This window comes from Coffea arabica, chromosome 7e (genome assembly GCF_036785885.1).
Source record: "Coffea arabica cultivar ET-39 chromosome 7e, Coffea Arabica ET-39 HiFi, whole genome shotgun sequence".
NCBI classification, from domain to species: domain Eukaryota; kingdom Viridiplantae; phylum Streptophyta; class Magnoliopsida; order Gentianales; family Rubiaceae; genus Coffea; species Coffea arabica.
Window position 1 is genome coordinate 5085718 of NC_092323.1, and position 17898 is coordinate 5103615.

At 36.9% G+C, this 17898-nt stretch overlaps 3 protein-coding genes across 4 annotated transcripts; 2 read left to right on the forward strand and 1 right to left on the reverse strand.

Moving 5' to 3' along the window:
• The first annotated feature begins 1687 nt into the window (after window positions 1-1687).
• Window positions 1688-2410, forward strand: LOC113701687 (uncharacterized). Its single transcript, XM_027222448.1, has one exon. The coding sequence runs from the start codon at window positions 1712-1714 to the stop codon at window positions 2273-2275; it is 564 nt and encodes a 187-aa protein (XP_027078249.1). The 5' UTR covers window positions 1688-1711; the 3' UTR covers window positions 2276-2410.
• A 171-nt stretch (window positions 2411-2581) lies between these two features.
• On the reverse strand, window positions 2582-7739 carry LOC140011027 (wall-associated receptor kinase-like 14). The gene is made up of 3 exons (XM_072058855.1): window positions 6479-7739; window positions 4584-4658; window positions 2582-4004 (listed from the first exon to the last, which is right to left on the reverse strand). The coding sequence occupies exons 1-3, from the start codon at window positions 7293-7295 to the stop codon at window positions 2713-2715; spliced, it is 2184 nt and encodes a 727-aa protein (XP_071914956.1). The 5' UTR covers window positions 7296-7739; the 3' UTR covers window positions 2582-2712.
• A 6890-nt stretch (window positions 7740-14629) lies between these two features.
• LOC113702137 (uncharacterized) lies at window positions 14630-17898 on the forward strand. 2 transcript variants are annotated; one of them, XR_003451065.2, is made up of 6 exons: window positions 14630-14910; window positions 15008-15060; window positions 15532-15708; window positions 15796-15879; window positions 16041-16373; window positions 16646-17898. XR_003451065.2 is itself a non-coding variant. In XM_027223153.2 (5 exons), exons 1-5 carry the CDS (start codon window positions 14845-14847, stop codon window positions 16207-16209), a joined length of 549 nt encoding a protein of 182 aa, XP_027078954.1. In that variant the 5' UTR covers window positions 14630-14844; the 3' UTR covers window positions 16210-16539. The 2 variants fall into 2 exon arrangements, 1 of the variants encoding a protein (XP_027078954.1); XM_027223153.2 differs by lacking the exon at window positions 16646-17898 and having other exon boundaries at window positions 16041-16539.

The following is a 17898-nucleotide window of genomic DNA, read 5'->3' on the forward strand; positions in this document are numbered from 1 at the left end:
GAAGTTGTTTTTCGAAATGCATGCATCTTGCCTGTAGTATGTTCCAAACTTACTGAAATCATCTTGTAGTATGTTCTTTTTTTTTTTAGTGTAAACATGAAGACTCGAACCCAAGATCTCTTCCTTACACTCCCTCCCCCGTACCACCCAACCCTCCCCCTAGTATATTCAAAATAAAAAAAAACCTCATTCTGCTCATCCTATGCTAGTAATTAATTATGTATAATAGGGACATTCTTTTCTAGAGAAACTTTCAGCAGTGAGAGTGCAAGATATATGTCACAATAAGCATTGCATGTGATTGATATTTGACACTAAATGGCCAGCAATTTATTTATTTGCTTAAGGAGATATTTTTTATTCGTATATACCTTTCTCCAAGATTTTTTAAAGTTAAACAATGAGATAAATTTTCTTATTTTGCATGGGAAGAAATATGTAGTTATAATGTGTAGAAAGTAAAAATAGAGATAAAAGTGAAAATATTTCAAAAGTTAAACAAACACCAGAAAAATGAAGTAAGAAAATATTTTCAATAAGCTAACCAAACACCTGAAAATGATGAAAGGGAAATGATTTTCATGGAAAATTACTTCCACGGAAAATATTTTCCCAAGGAAAACATTTTACTTCCAACCAAACAGACCCTTAATCGAGAAAAAATTTAAGGAAATCAAATACCACATTGGGAAATCAAATTCCTCTGTATAAGGAAATTATGCCAACAACCAACTTGATTTTTTTTTTCTTTAAAAAGGGTCTTGTGACTCTTGTCTAACAATGCACCAATGATGTAATTTAGGTGTTAATATTTTGGAAATATAAAATTAATTAGGAAGAGCTTATAAATGCAATATAGAATAATAATTGTTAGTACATGTATTGATATGGTAAGTTATGTGCAATTTAGAACTCTCAACAAATGTCCCTTGAGCATCTTTCAAAAAAATCTTTTTGTAAATGAAGAGTTTTAATGAGTATCCTATTAAAATGTAGTTTAGGTACTAATGTTTCTAAATACGAGACAAAATTTGGACTGTGGTTTTTTTGTCCATTTTTATGTTCTTGCATCATCAACAATTTTTCAATCATATTTTTATCTCACAAATATCACATTAAAATATTATCTCAAATAATCTACCATCCAAACACACTCGTTTATTGTTAGTATATGCATTCATATAGTAAAATATGTATTATTTAGAAGTATTAACGAGTGTCCATTTAAAAAAAAACCTTAAATGAAAGAGAGAATTTATACCACTATGTTAGAATTATGAGTAAGGCAAACCCTTTTGTCACTTATAGCCTAATTCAGAATTGAACTCAATGAAACTAATTTACTTTATCAGTCTCATGATTTTTTTAGAAATATGTATCACTTCATTCAAAAAAAAAAAAAAGTGTATAGAATTGTACCACTTTATTATTAGTTATAAAAATGAGTTACTTAATTAGAAAACGCGTACTATTTCATTTGAAAATCGTACCATAAAGAATTCCTATTGGAATTTGGAAACAAGTGCAACTGTGCAAGGGCTAATTAAGTGGGAACTAAAAAAAAAAATTTTTTGGAGGACGAAATAAACCAACCATTTTCTCAACCAACAATTTTGTGACCAAATTTGTATTTTAAAATGACTAAAAGCCCGAAAGATTTCTCCAGAAGCCTCTTTGAGACGGGTGGGGTTCTTTTGGTCCTTTCATCTGGATGATACCAGTTTTAAACTGGTGGAGGATTAGCTTCAGAGCTCGCCGGTTAGTGAGAGGAAAAGCAATGGCGTCCACAAGCTCAATAGTAGCACGCACACTCACCCTCCACTGTGTGCGCCACGACCACTCTGTTTCGCACAATTCTCGCGTCAATAGGGTTGCGCCGGTTGGCATTCCGGGAAGGAGGGAGTTGCTGTTGCTGATGACCGCGACCACAGCACTGAAGGCTGGGGAGATGCCGTCTAGAGCGCAGGACATAGGGTTGTTCGGGTTGAGGAAGAAGCTGAAGAAAGCGGAGGAAGCAGCTGAGGAGATAGTTAGGGAAGGGTTCGAGGCAGCTGACAAGGGAATTGAAGTGGCGGGAAAGGGAATTGAAGCGGCGGAGAAAGGCCTAAAGACGGCGGAGAAAGACATAGTGTCAGCGGAGAAACAGATCGAAGGGGCGGTGAGTTTCGGAGGATTTGCCCAGGCGGGCGTGGTGGCGGGAGCTGAATTTGTTGGTGTTCTGGTTGCCACGTCAGTTGTGGACGGGATTTTAGGGCCTGAAGCTCAGAAATCTTGAGCCCATTTGTTCGTTTTTCTGCAACGCAGAATGTAATTTGTAATTGGTTGTATCGTGTATGTATAATCCTCCGTCTCATTTGTAGCTTTGACGTTGAATTCCTAGTACTACATGCAATCTGTGAACTTTACTCCATCTCGTTTTTTTTTTTTTTTTTTTAAGTTTTTTGCACCAAAGTTTGTTGGATAAAACTCGAATTTCAGTCATCTGACTCTTTTCGCTGCAGCTTGTTTTACTAGAAAATAAAATGTGGACGGCTGAGACAATCTGGTCCAATAATGTTCACGGGAAGAAGTGAGACTGATATGATAAGTAAACCAACTTCATCAGAATAATGGCTGCAAGAAGGCTTTAATCACCATTCATTGCCTAATAGTATATTTTATCCACAAGACGGCTTTAATGGGAAGTTATGTGCAGACGACACAGTAATTTCATTAGTGAACAATGTTGCTCAACAAACTGTTCGTTGATGGCGAGTCCTGCTCACTTAACCAGGGATCCTGGACTGAGACAAGGGAACTGTCCTTTGTCTCTTCCGTGGTAGATAGCGAATCACCTCCTCCTCGTGAAACGTTTGTTCTCCTACTTCCTACCCCCGTCTTCTTCTTTGTTGTTCTACTGTTAAAAGATTTCTCACTTCCATTAAATGGAGACGAACAAGAGGATGCCGCTGATGATGCCATGCAGATATTCTCGTCTAGCGGTGCCCAGCCACTAAGCCTGATTTGTTCAAGTTCATCTGCCACTTCCATCATGGACGGTCTCATGTCTCGATGAAAAGCAAGGCATCTAAAAGCCAGCTCTGCTACTTTGTGAATAGATGAGAGTGTCCAAGCATCCCTGTGAGGCTCAAGAAATGGATCAATTATCTCATCCAGACAACCTTTCCCTATCCTCTCAATAGCAAGCGCAGCCAAGTTAATCTCACTGTGAGCTCGCGAGAAATCCACCACTTTCAATGCTGTAATAATCTCAACCAGAACAACCCCAAAGCTGTATACATCACTTTTATCTGAAAGATGGAAGTTCTGATGATACTGAGGATCGAGGTAGCCTGGGGTTCCCTGTGGAGCAGTGGATACATGGGAATCATCCATCATGCCAAATCTCGAAAGGCCAAAGTCCGCCACCTTTGACTTGTAGTTATAGTCTAAGAGTATGTTACTAGATTTAATGTCTCTATGGTATATCGGTGGATTAATTGCCGAATGAAGATGAGCAATTGCACGAGCAGTTTCAGTGGCAATGTCAAGGCGAATTGTCCATGGAAGCCCTGAACCTCTTTCTCTTTGTAGATGCTGAGACAAAGTCCCATTCGGCATGAATTCGTAAACAAGGATTTGTTCACCGTCCTCTATACAGCAACCTAAGAGGCGTACCAGATTAGGATGGCTCACAGCAGACAGAAGCTTGATCTCGTTCATGACTTGTTCGATGCTTTCATGATCGCGATGCTTTATTTTTTTAATAGCAACCCACTCATCGTTATGGAGCTTTCCTGCATAAACTGTACCATAGGCCCCTGTTCCCAGCCTTTGTTTATCAGAAAAGGCCAATGTGGCCTTCTCAATATCTTTATAGGGATAAAAAGAAATGCCAGAGCTGCCAGCAGCTTCACCCAGAAGACGCTTTGCACTCATTCGGCTCTTCAACAATTTTGATCGCTTCCGGATGCAGTAGTAGAAAAGAGATAAAACAACCATGAGAGAAGCTCCAGCAATTATCCCTACAAAAAAAGGGCGGCCCACTGTCAAATTTTAGAAGTAATTAGCTTTCCGGTAATAGTAATTTCCTCTGGCAACTTTAGTTAGAACCCTATTACATTAGTTCACAGCCTTGAACCAAGGCGAGACAGTTATAAAAGAAACTACCATTTCCAGTTATAAAAGCCGCTTTTTTGTGTGTGGTGGAGTGGTGAAGATTCATTAATGCAATACGTATTACACCAGCTTAGGCAGTTGCAACAAAATGCAGCCTGGATCTGGCAGAGTAAGAGCAGGAGAATAACTTTTTGAATTAAGCGCACAACCCTGGAATTTCTTTAATAGTTCCATTTGAATCTCGAGATTGCAATTCTACATGATAAGTTTACAAGAGGTGTAGATTAATGCAGATTCCTTAGCAGATATGATACCTTGACAAAAGAAGTTCCATGCAAGTATCAAACAAGACTGCTATAAATAGAAGCCACCAGTAAATGAGATATCAAAGCATTTAATTTATCTGGCAATGGGAGCAAACATTTCTATCGCCATTTGAAGAGTTTAGAAGAGTTTTCCGAATCACAGAGCCAATAAAAATTTACCTCCAACAAGAATGCCAACTTTTGTAGTCCCACCACATCGACCTGGCATGTATCTTGAAGCATTGCAGGTAGAAGCTGTGGAGATTGTAAATGATGATGAAAGATTAGGGAATTAACGAGCATGAAAAATGAAAGGGAACAGTTAACTGAAGGGCTGTTCTTCTAAAGGTACGGTAGTCTTGCTTAGCAAGAGAAGCCACACTTTTCAGTTCAGAGAGTTTAATTTAATTATGCTTTCTTCTAATTAGCAAACACTTCAGATTCGTAACATTTTTATTGCGCCTTCAAGTCTTTAGGGAAAATTTTTTTCTTTATTTTTTTTAACCCTGTTTAAGGATGTAATAAGAGACAATGCATGAGCTGTTTTTGAATGCTGATTCTAGAATCGTTGCCCTAATAAGAATGAGCACTGGAAAGGGAGGGGGGGAAAAAGAATGAATGAGCATTGCAAGGAACAAATACCAGTAACACAAAAGTGGCTCGCTTGACTTCCTCAAGCCCGAGCTCTCGAGGAGAGATCGTTTGTCAAGTTTCTCAACAATTTAAATATCAGTTTACGAGTTGAACCACTAAGAATAAATGAAAAATAAATCAGTGATTGTTGCATCCTCAAGCTTAGGATCGTGTGAACTGCTAGTATAATATTCTACTTCACCAAGTCTCCCCTCTCGATTGACCATGGCGGCGCATTTAAGAATTTAACATCCCAATAATCATGGGGACTACTAGCTCCTCTAGGTCGCATAGTGGTTCAGTCTTTGGCCCCAAAGATTACACGTCGCGTGAATAGCTAGCATGCAGTTGCAGACAACACCAAATACTACATACTAGCTTCCTTCAGGACCTCGTAAGCCATTGCACATGCCACATAGCAATCGGTAACCATCATCAACGATGCTTAAAGTCAAACCAATAAAATTTCCACACCCTTCATTATTGGGGATGATGACACATGATCATGACTGGCCAATAGGCGTACGCCATAGCGTGGAAGATTCTTCTGAAGGCTCCCTTCGTGACTCAATGATTTTTTTTTTCCTTTAATCTTTAATTAAATAGAAGGGAAGAAGTGAAATTTTAAAAATACAGAGTTAAATTAATTAAGAATATCTATATATAATCTTCGAAGTTTTCATTTTAGTTGTTAAATAAATCAACCAACAAAGTAAAACCAGAATGTCGTTAGATCTAACTGTTTAATTAAATGAACTATGTTGCCACAATTTGTCCGAGAGTTTGGACAGGTTAAAAACCTTGAAGGTCAAAAGTAATAAATCTATGCCGACGGACAAGGAATTCTTCTGGAGTCCAATGGTTTTCCTCTTTATCTATTTTTTGAACTCCTTCCGTCAAGAATGAGCAGCCTTATCCTGCGTAGACTGACTGACTCCTAATCAGCCCACAAAATATGAAAAATATGGCTCCTTCTCGTTGGTCAAATAAATACAAAAAGACCTTTCACATAGCGCCCGGAGTCAAAACTCAAAAACAATTGGATTAAGCCATCGGGGAGATAATAAAACTAGTGTTGTACGTAGTATAAAAGTACTCCAAACGAATTTCCATCCCAAGCTTGGGCTTGTTTGGTTTGTCGAGTCAAACCGCTTGAGAATTACTTGCTCCTTGATAAAGTTTAATTAGAACCTAAGGGTGATTAAACTATAATTGGATGTAGTGGATTTTTGCAACACGACAAAATGCCGTTCAAAGAAAGGGGGCTTCCAAATTTTGTTACAGCTACTATACTACTAGTATTTACCATTAAGGAAAATGAATACCACTACCACTACTACTAAGGAGGTAAAATCTACGATCACAAACACCAAGGAAACTAATAAAATGCAAAATCAAAAGGCGTAAGAAAAAGGAAAAAAAAAAGCCGGCGAGCAACGCACCTCTTTTACAACCACCACCGTCCGCGAAGCCATCTCCGACGAACCCTTCCTTACACCGGCATCGGTACCCCTGGCGACGTCTGGGAGTCGATACGTTAGTACAGGACGCAGACTCGTGACAGTTGCAGGGGCCATCGAGCCACCACCCTAACTCCAAAGTCTGGAAATTCAGCAACAAAGCCGTGCTCACGCTCGACCTATTGTCGTCGTCATTTGTGTCATCCAGAGCAACCGCTATGGACGAATACACGACCGTACAATTGATCTGCTTGAGATGATCAGAGTCGAAAAATTTAGAACTATTTTTGCTTGCACCCGAATAACAACTGGTATTATTATCATGACCGCCGCTACAGCTCTCCTTGACATCCAACGTGGAGTTCAGCAGAGTCATTGGGACGGCACATCCATTCACCGGCACCCTACATCTATCGAACAGAAGCCCATTTCGCCGCGTCATCGCGAAGTTCGGCCCCTCGAGTTGATTCAGGTCGCTAATCTTCCGACTACAATTTGGCGGAAGATGGATCAACAAGCTGTTCCCCGTCACATTTTGGACTTGAAATTGCCCAATTGTGATCTCCCCGCTGTGCCCTGTACAATTCAACTGAATGTCGCAGCCCGGGGAGAATCCGAAAGGATACTGGACCTGGGACTTGTTCCCACAACCGCGATGGCATGTTCCTGGTGCTGATGAAGGTGATAGTGAGGAGGACGAGAAAGAAGCAGCAGATATTCTAGTACTCGAGATTGAGATTAAAAGAAGTGGTAGAAACAATAATATAATTAAGCGGGTAAAGACGAAAACAATAATCATGTTCTGGGTACTCAGAGAAAGGATCCGGAAAAGAAGGTGAAAAATGGTGAAAGAGCGGAGCAATCATCAGAAGTCAGGGGTAGGGTGAGGGATGGAGGAGAAGGGAAAGGAAATTGAACAGCAAGTACTGAGGTTGACTTGAGAGAAGCATGATACACCATTTAATGGTGAGCAGTTGATGTTGGGTGAGAAGTTATACTATCTTAATAAATGCTGTGTTTCATCCATGAACAACATCTAGTTAGTTCACAGGAAGGAAGGAAGAAAGAGTTATTGCTGTTGCATTTCTGGACCGTTTGCTTTCTAGATTTTGAGAAGAGGACCGCCCAACTAATCCAATAGTGCTATCAATCGCGGTTGTGACTTATGATCTGAGCTCTCGCAGCTCCCAACGGTCTGCAGAGTTAAGGAGGCGTTTGGGGGTGTTTTGAAGACTTGAGTTGGGAATTGGGATGGATGGATCAGATTATTAATTAAGGCAGACACAGACCAGACAACACACGGAAACCAGACAGAGACAGAGACAAAGAAAAGAAGGGAAAGGAAAATGGAAGTGAAATTCCCCGGAGCAGAAGAAATTGGAGGAAGGAGCAGAAGTTTTCCACGCTTGGGATTCGCAGAGAGAAAAAGGTGCTACTACCTAGTAGGCCACTGCTTGACGGACGAAAGGCCTGTTTCTTCTTCTTCTGCTTTTTTTTTTTTTTAAACTTCTTTTTATGTGTATGTAAGTTCATGGATATTTTGTCTGATTGACGGGTTATTGAAGCAATAAAATGGATTAATTAAATAAAGACTAAAAAGTGGGCAATGAAGAAATGTTTGACCAGGACAAATTCAACGTCTTAAGAGTTGGACAGCAACCCGTCATCGTGTCCTTGGGCCCACAGAGGCTTCTATGAATGTGGGGTAGGCGTAGAAGAGGGCCCACTTATTTGGGCATATGTGGGTCCACACAATATTCCGTGTCCACGATAGGTGTATTATTTTGACAAAAAAGGAAAAAAAATAATATAATTCGGAATCCAGTGTACAAAGTGTTTTTTTTTACTTTTCTTGGGTCTTTGCTGAGGAGTTTGTGCACCAGTACCACGTCTATTACTCTTACAAGTTCTGGCTTCGTTTGGATTAACTGTTTTTAGAGGTATTTTTTAAAAACTTTACTATAACAATATATATAAAAAAATTTTACTGTAAATATTTTTTAGATTATTTTTAGAAGTATTTTTAAAATATATTTTTGAGTATTTTTATAATTTACAATTTTTTGGAATTTTTTAAAAATATATACTGGCTTTGTTTCTATATATTAATATTTATTTATATATATAATTTTTTTATTTCAGTTTTATTTTATAATATGTATATTAATATATATTAATATATATAAGATGAATATAATTTATAAATATAATATGTATATTAAATATATATTAATATACATATTATATTTATAAATTATTTTCATCTTATATATATTAATATACATATTATAAAAAAATTGAAATAAAAAATATTAAATATATAAATAAATAAATATTAATATATATATAATATAAAACGAAATTGAAATCGAAAAATCTGATTTCTATTTCCGATTTCAAAAACTCCATTACCGAATTCGAGCCAAATTCGCATAATTTGAAATAGAAAATTCTGAATTTTTTTGTATATTTGGAGTTGTTTTTCATATATTGTTTGAATATGGTATTTTTTGAGTTATTTTTGTTTGTATATTACTGTAGCATTGTAGATGAAAAAATTATTTTTCAAAAAATACTGAATCCAAACAGTGCCTCTGTTGTTTTCTATTGAATTTAAAAATAATAATAATAACTAGTTTGTTATTTTATTTTAAATTTGCTCCCACTTTTACTTCTAGCAATTTGGAACATCAATTATTTGAAAAAAAAAAAGAAAAAAAGGCACGCACGCACGCACACAAACATACATGGACCTCCCTCCGTATATGCACACGCTTAAGTCAACCAAACTCTCAGCGGTTTGTTTGGATTGAGAATTATTTGTCAAAATTTATTTGCTTACATCATCATTACAATTTCCAATACACCTTTTTATCTTCCCAATTACTTTTTTATCTCACATACATCACATCACAAAAAATACTACAGTAAAAATATCTCAAATAATTTACAATCCAAACAGAGTCTGATCAATATCATTATAGTAATATATATCAAATATGCAACGAAAACCAAATATGTTAATAGCCAAATTTCAAAATTACAAAGAAGTTGATCAGTACTTCCATTGATGAAAATTAAAATATGAGAACTAAATATTATGAGATACATGATAGTGCTGCTAACAACTTTCAATTTTTGTTACTTAAGCTAAATAAAATCTTTTTCCGGTGCGGCTGTCGAGTCCTTTTCAAAATTACACAACAAGTCATAAAGAATTACATTTAAGATGTTGTACAATTAGGTTTATACATATATTAGCAAATACGATTCCGATTTATATTTAGATGAAGGAAAATAGTTGTGACATAATTCTAATGCTGTATTTTCTTCGAAGCAATAAAGCTATCAATGATATTTAATTTTTTTTTCTAGTTGAAGAAAACAAAAGTCCAAACTTGAAAGGTTTAACTAAGAGATCGATGCAAAAACTAGAGATTATATAGAGCAACAGTAATTAGGATTGATTTACTACCAAACGGTAATAATCTCATAAGAGGAAATATTCTAGAAGTACCAAATGAAGTTTTAAGAACACATAGCAAAGCAATTCTTGAATCCCTAGGGTTAATTCAACGGTTAAAAGAAGAGTTCTTAAAACTCTGCTACCATTGTTCGATTCAGGGTTCGAATCATGCAACTGATACTTGGGAGTGAAAGAATGGTAGGAGGGATGGAAAGATTAAAAAAAAAAAACACCGGATCATTTGGGAGGGATCCCAAATATACTTGGGACAGCAACTGGTGCTTAAAGTCTAAAGATAAAATGATGACCAGGTTGAGAAGTGAGATAACATTAGAATGGTTCGATGACAGAGATGCAACAAATCCAATACTTATAAAATGACCCGTTCCTAATGAAGACAAGGATTTGGCGCAAGATACAGCAGTAGTTAGAAGATATAAAATTTATCCGACTCCTTGCGGACTCTCAGGTGTCTGTCGTGATCAAGTTTGAATTTATAGGCCGGAAGAGGTACATTGATTAGCTATAAGATGTAGTAAATGGTGCTATAAATTAAGTTGTAGATATAGAAATGGAGTAAAAAAGCAATCAAGTATAGCAAATTAGAGATGACAAAGCCAGGTGCAACAAAATTAGATGCGTGTCGTGTCTATTTTTGTTTGCTTTACCTAACTTTAATTTGCATACGCAGACTGAATTGCTGAAAGTTTGTAAAAGGGCTTTAGAGGTTTGCAGCTCTTAAGAGTTCTGCTGTTAAACCATTATTATTTTTTTTTTCTATTTATACTCTATTAAAGTTTCTCTTTGCTTTAAATAAAAAAAAAAAAAAAAAAAGCCACTTCTTTCAATTGCTGTCAAGTTCAGCTTAGTCAAAACAACAGAACGAGGTGATTCAAATTTGAAAAGAGTTCCGTGTATAAGATGGAGAAATCTTACAGAGTATTATCTGGGGTGCCATATTAGATAAACACGCAGATAGTAATGGGATGTTTGGATTGAGGATTATTTGTCAAAATTTATTTGCTTACATCATCATTACAATTTCCAACATACCTTTTTATCTTCCCAATTAACTTTTTATCTCACATACATCACATCACAAAAAGTGCTACAGTAAAAATATCTCAAATAATTTACAATCCAAACATATTCAAACAGCAAGTTCTTTACAGATTCAAAAAAATAAATGGGATGACTGACCATCACATCCGGTGGAGAAAGAGTGGTTGATAGAGAATCTTGGCGTGTCCTCCACCCCCTTCAAAGTCCTCGCCTTTTCTTTCTCCCATTCGAACGCGTTAAGAGGGCCATGTTTAACTATCTACCTCCACCTTTATCAAAGAGCTTGCAGCTGCTTTCATATCACTACTTTTTTTACATGCATTCTAGCGTCTTCTTGAAGTACTTCAAACTTCAGCTTTTCTGTCTGGTAACTTTTGTAGGTTTGTTTGGATTGGGATTTTCAGTACAACATTTTTTAATTAATTTTTTTTATTTTACATACATCAAATCAAATAGTAATGATATATATTTTTTTAAAAAGATTTCTAAAAATAGCAATTCAAACCGATTCTAAATTCTTGCTTTGTTTTGACCCAATTACAAATGTGTTCAAATGATGTTGAATTTTAGCAAAGAAAAATACCCGAGAAACGACGAAGACAGAATAAGAAACAAAGGCGAGGCGAGGCAACTTCCCAAGAGAGCCTCTCAAGAAAATGTGACATACTTTGTGTTTGGATTGCAACTTTTTTGAAATTTTTGTAAAAAATGTATTATAATGGTAACTATTTGATATATATCTGAAGTAAAAATGTGATTATGAAATATAGTAGCAAGATCGTAGAGATTTTTTTTTTTTTTATATATATATATAAGAGCGGATGGCGCTATTAAACTGTCAAAAAGCAAAATCAGATCTGACGCCAAATCTGGTGTCCTAATAACTCCCAAAATGTGTGGTGCAGCTGATTCGCGACAACCATAAAATTGCGGCAAATTTGCGTACTTGTTTAACATGTGTGCAACTGTTGGAGAGCACAAAAGTCAACCAATATAATGTATCTTGATCATTAGCTAGGCATATGTAAGCATTGCATGGAGCCTAACTCCAGATTCCTGCTGTATTTTGCAATTAAACAATCCAAAATGACGACACATAATCTAAAGGCTAAAGACGCAAAGGATGGAATCCAACATTTCAGCTGCTTCAACGACTTTTTAGGAGTTTATGAATTATCGAGCTTGTTTTGCTACGTGCAACTCTTGAAGCTTGGACTAGTCAAACGTCGAACACAACAATAAATTATTAATGAACTGCCACAAGTATTATTACAACAATCGTAATGGATAGACATTTCCAATTTACATTTTGTAGCATGCCAGTCTATATATATAGTTTCTTAAAGACAGGACTCTAATTATTATTATTTTTTTCTAAATTTATATTTATGTATTTTTTTTTGAGGGAGAGGGGTGTAATTTAGAGAAAGGTGCTATCCAGCAAAATTGAACGATCATAGCTGGCATCGGTCCATCCTCTACGTGTGACGAATAAAAATATTTCCCCCATCTCCAAAACGAGTGCACGAAAAATCAACCTACAAGAAATGCACTGCCACTGCAGTTAGACTCTCTATCTTGAACCTTGTCTGCTTATTTTTTTTCTTTTTATTGCTCATGACCCAATTAAACAGTGATTAATGAAATATAGAAAGGGGCTTGCATCTATTAACTTTTTTTTTTTTTTGATAAAACAGTGAAATATATTGAAAGCAATCATGCATTCTTTAACTGCGAGGCTTTGGGTTTGAAACTTGTAAGAATGAAAAGGACAATAATGTTAGAAGAATTTTTTTTTGTAAGAGTTTCCCTACAAGAGACTTGATCCAACTTGAACAGAATTAGTCATAGACAGTAAGGAAAAGATACGAATATCTGTGATTTATATTTAAAAAAAAAAAAGAAAAAGGAAGGGGACCATTTTACGAAAGTGATTCTATCAAGTCCACGTCTCCTCCAATCCCAAATTTACATCTTGCTAGAGCTAGAAGGTTGAAATGCTAGTGAAAATATTTACATCTCAACGTCCTTTGGGATCTAAAATGCGGTCATTGTAGGGTCAATGTCAGAAATTTCCCGCAAGAGAGAGTACGTGAACAGTACAAGAATTGGTTGCAGCATTTCCTTCGAGGGGTAGAGCTGACTTGGACTCTTGCCTCTTATAACTGCAAAATTTGTTTATCAAAAAGTTATCTAGAACTATTCGTGATTGTTCATACTCGATTATTTTTTCCAACGGTTGAGATTAGTTCACGTACGTAATTATTAACTATGAAAATGGAAAAGGATCGCACTTTTTTTTTTATTTTCTTTTTAAAAAAGATGTACATCGAATTCTTACGCTAAGATACAGAGCGAGAATGTAGAAAAATTTGCAATCATTCTTGGATTGTCAGAATTATATTGACAGTGGGAGTAACTCTCTCAGTCGTGGAAAAGGCAGCTGCAATTTTTATTTTTTACCATGGGAGTAACTCCTACAGTTTTGCCAAGTGTCGTAGTATGTATTACATTACAGTGTTCGTTTGTTCCGGACATTTACCCCTCCTAGTTGTTGGGCTGTTGACACATGACCGTTGCAAGTGGGCAAAGGCGGTCATATTGCCCATTGCACAAGTTACTTAAATAACGGATAGAATACAAGCCCATCCATGAGCAATCACCATCGTTTTTGAGAATTGATGCAGAAATAAGAGACTTGGATCTTATTTGGATTGTGATTTTTTCTCAAATTTTTTTTTTTTATATTTTCTGTGAATACATTTTTTAATCATCACTTTATCTCAAGTATATCGAATTATTGTAGTATTTTTTTTTAATAAAAATTTCAAAAAAAAAAAAAAAACAATCAAAGGTGGCTCTTGATATTTGATAGAGTAATTTAAGATTGGGTTAATTACATTTACTCCCTTGAGGTATGTCTAAATTACAATATCCACCCTAAGATTTGACCATATTACCATCACCCCCCTATCAGTAACAGCATCCGAATCCATCTAACAGAAACATTGAAATGACGGAAGCACTATCTATCTAAGAGAGGAGCAAACAAAATAAAAATACTAATAGAGAGTGAGTATTTGTATTTCTTCTTCTTCTTCTCTCAAACAAAAATAGCATTTTTTTGTGCTGAAACAAAAGAAATTGAAAAAGAAAAGACATCAATTTGTAGCATACGTTGAGAAATTGAAAAGGAGAGTTTATCATAATAGGAAATGAAGACCAAAAAATGACAAAAAAAAATAAAAGAAATGAAGAACTGGAAATGAGGAAAGGGTCTCTTTGTTAAAGATTTGATCATTTCAGGGAGTGTTTTATAATTTGTTCAAACGCTAAATACGGGGCTTTCTCTTCTTGAGACCGCTCCGAATCCTGCCTTGATTCCATGTGCTGTAGTGCTTATTCCAAATTTGCAATTTGAAGATAGTAGTGATTGCTTCTCAAATTATTTAAGAAATGAACACTGCAAAAAAAAGAAAAAAAAAAAGAAAAAGAAATGAAGATCATTTCCAGCTTGTACGCTTCGACTATTTTATTTGGGCTAGACCTTCTCACCCTTGCTCAAACTCTCCTCACTTTGCTTTTGGGCTAACCCGCCTCTCTGCCTTTGGGCTCAAACTCGCCTCATTTTCTCGCAAAAGCTCCCCCCCACAAAATCCCGAAGAGACGCAGTAACTGTGGGTGCTGCGGGCTGGCTTTGAATAAAAAATGTGACCCTCAAAAACCCTAACCCTAACCTTAAAGGCTTAAACCCCAGAAGTTGAATTCTTAATGCCTGAAGAAGACCCTTCAAACTTTGATATATAAAGAATTCGGAAGGATGTCGGGAAGGGGAGGAGATAGTGACTCCGACGATGCAGCCCCCGAGGAATTCACCTCTCAACAGGTCCGTATCTCTTCCTTCTTTTAGCTTTCAAATCAATTTTAGTTACTCGATCCATAGCCGTATGATTTTCCTGACTGTTTCTTTTATTTTTTTTCAGGGAATCGAACAAGATGAAGAAATAACTAGACTCCAAAAAGAAAATAAGGCCAGGTAGGAGAGGTATTTTATGAGCTTAGTTAGGTAGGTAATAATAATAGTGGTGATTAATGTTGTGCATCGTGACTCCCCTAAATTATTGGTCTTGTAATTCTTTTTGAGTAGAAAAAATTTGCCCTTTTGAAGCATTTGGCAATTGCACGATTGTTGGATTAATGTGATCACTATTCTCAGGTGCGAGTGCCTGGTGTAGTGGGTTTTTTTTTTAATAAATAAATTTTAATTTTAATTTTGGCTGCGAACGTTGAACTTATTTTCGGGATCCGTCTGCTCAATAGACAGCCAGATATAATTTGGAATTTCTGTTTGGATTTATGAGACTTAGAGCTTTGCAACTATAATATCTACGTTGATAAATAAAGGCAAGGTTCTTCTGTCTCTGTTTCTTGGGACGCTAACCATAGTGATTTTTGGTGAATCTCTGTCTGTGGCTTTATCTGAATTTATATAGTACCTTCTCTGTAGAGTTGTTCGCGAGGGAAAAGACCGTCGGAGAAGATGGGCTCAAAAGGTAACTCCACGACCCTTGGGAGAGGAGGAAAGCATTGAAGATGCGAAGGAAATTGAACCAAAACAAGAGTCCCTTGATTACCAGGGAATGCTGCCAGATGAAATTGTGAAACTTCTTGCAGCTGGCGAGAAGTGGGTTATGCAAACTTGCTTTTTTCCTGATTGTGGATTTTGTACTCCTGATACGGTCTCTTGCTGACATTGTAAGCTTATCTGCAGGAAAGTTTTTTCATCGGATTCAGAAGAAGAAAAACCAAAGAAAAAGCCCAGCTCAGCGAAGAAGAAGAGAACGAAAAGACCAGGGTATGCAGCTTTTCCTATCTTTCCTGGTAGATGAATATCCTGTAATTTCATAGCCTGTCAATTGCATTTCTCGGACAGAGTAAGACATGTTCAATGAATGGAAGCCTAAGTGTTTTATGTCTGTTCAACTGACAGAATTCCCTTCTCCTTGTGGTTTATAGGCTAGAACCTATTATTCTAGAGGAGATACCACCGGCTCAATGTTTACAGAGTTCACTGGAGTTTCTGAAGAAACGGAAAATGCAGATTTCAAGATCATCTGCTGTTCTGAACAATTCAGATCAAGCATTGCGGCTCCTTTCTACTTCAGGGTTACTGTCTAAGAAATGATAAGTAACAGCTTCCTTGGTACACATGCTCAGGGGGATCCACATGCTGTTGTAAAAAAAGCGAGGATAGTTTATGTCTCTCATCATGGTACACCTTACATTCTCCATTGAGAAAGTAAAAAGTGGAATTGATAGTAAAGATTGCATTTATGTCAACAGCTGCAGGTATGCATCCTATCATGCGTCACTGTGGCCTCAGATAACATGTTGTACATCTTTTGCAAATCCATCCCTTTGTGCCAAAGCAGTTCCATTTTCATGTTGTGACATTTAGATGAACTAATAATTGCGACTTCAATGGATCTCAAACAATATTTAAGTTATGCTTCCACTTTTTGGTTGCCATCAACTGTAGTTGCTTATTTTTCTGAAAGATATCTTCAGATATGCTCTCCCACTTACGTGTTCAACCACTTTTTCTTGTTTTATACTAACAGAAGATCCATTAATCAAGAAAGTTGCTGATAATTATTCAGTGGAACTAATTGCCAAGTGTATGCGGCATTGGGATGCGGATGTTTTAGTCAGTAGACTGAATTTCCTCCATATCAAAATGACACCAAACACCACAAGGCAGTACTTCTTCAACGAATGATGAAACTAATGGGTGCATTTGTGCTGACTAAAGATTTTGTCATATTCCGTTTTGCTCGTTAAAATGAATATTAAGCTGTTGCAAGCCACTACAAGCTTTGCCTTCTCATGCGAGATTCCAAAGAGGAGCCACCTACCGTGGAAGATTTATGGATTTTTATTCTGCGCTAGAGATTTTAAAATACTTGACTATATTGCGGGTCTCGTTGCTTTTAATCATTATCCATTGTGCTTTCTTTTCCGGAAACTATAAGAAGAAAAAGATATTCGTTCAGAATGTTGCACTGGTTCATAAAAATGACAAGCATATTGCAGCAATGATGAAGCCATCCTTATCATGAGAGAACAAGTAACCCACCTACAGAACAGGGTTTCAACGCTTGCTAGAGAGATCAGACAGTTGAGATAAATTGAAGACATGCAGAGTATGCATGTTAGAACAATATTTACAATTTTACAGCCCACAAGAACTCAAAACAAAGATTGTCTTGGTCTCTCAGCCCGAGCCATAAAACAACTAGCACTGAGATTTAGCAAGACGGCAAAATTTTTACTACCAGGACTAGCCAAAACATTGCAAATAATGCTACCATCACACGGATTACCAAGCTGTTGACTCGATATGCTATTGATGAGCGCCACTTGAGATCATGGGGAGGAAAAAGCGTCACCAAGTTGCAGCCACTTCTGCTCATTATCGGGGAGAGAATGTGCATCTGCATGATCATCAGCAGCCAGGAGAGCCTGGAGAGCATTACGGACCTTGTACATTGACTTATGGTGACGAATGCGTTTGAGGACAACATCTCTATCAAGGGGTTGAGAGCCATCACGAGCTGCAGCTGATGATGATTTCAAGATTAGCTGGCTAGTGACTGAGTTGATGGTCGACTCGTTCCTGGCGCCGTGGGGAAGGCTCAATTCCTGTGGCTCAGAGAAAGATGGTGGTTTGCTCTTAGAGATCATAAATGCCATTTCTTGGCGTGAAACTCCAACTTTGTGATGGTTAGTAAGAGGGACTGAGAAGGTTGCAATTCCATTGTGCTTCTGTCGCTGTGTGTATATATATATAGTATCGCCGTCGTTTGTTTGGAAA

Coding starts and splice junctions, on each gene's coding strand:
- LOC113701687 (XM_027222448.1), top strand. CDS start 1,712: ATGATACCAGTTTTAAACTGGTGGAGGATTAGCTTCAGAGCTCGCCGG.
- LOC140011027 (XM_072058855.1), bottom strand. CDS start 7,295: ATGATTATTGTTTTCGTCTTTACCCGCTTAATTATATTATTGTTTCTA. Junction 4,659..6,478: donor CGGTGGTGGTTGTAAAAGAG/GTGCGTTGCTCG, acceptor CAATCTCCACAG/CTTCTACCTGCAATGCTTCA. Junction 4,005..4,583: donor AGTTGGCATTCTTGTTGGAG/GTAAATTTTTAT, acceptor CTTTTTTTGTAG/GGATAATTGCTGGAGCTTCT.
- LOC113702137 (XM_027223153.2), top strand. CDS start 14,845: ATGTCGGGAAGGGGAGGAGATAGTGACTCCGACGATGCAGCCCCCGAG. Junction 15,061..15,531: donor CAAAAAGAAAATAAGGCCAG/GTAGGAGAGGTA, acceptor CCTTCTCTGTAG/AGTTGTTCGCGAGGGAAAAG. Junction 15,709..15,795: donor CTTCTTGCAGCTGGCGAGAA/GTGGGTTATGCA, acceptor GCTTATCTGCAG/GAAAGTTTTTTCATCGGATT.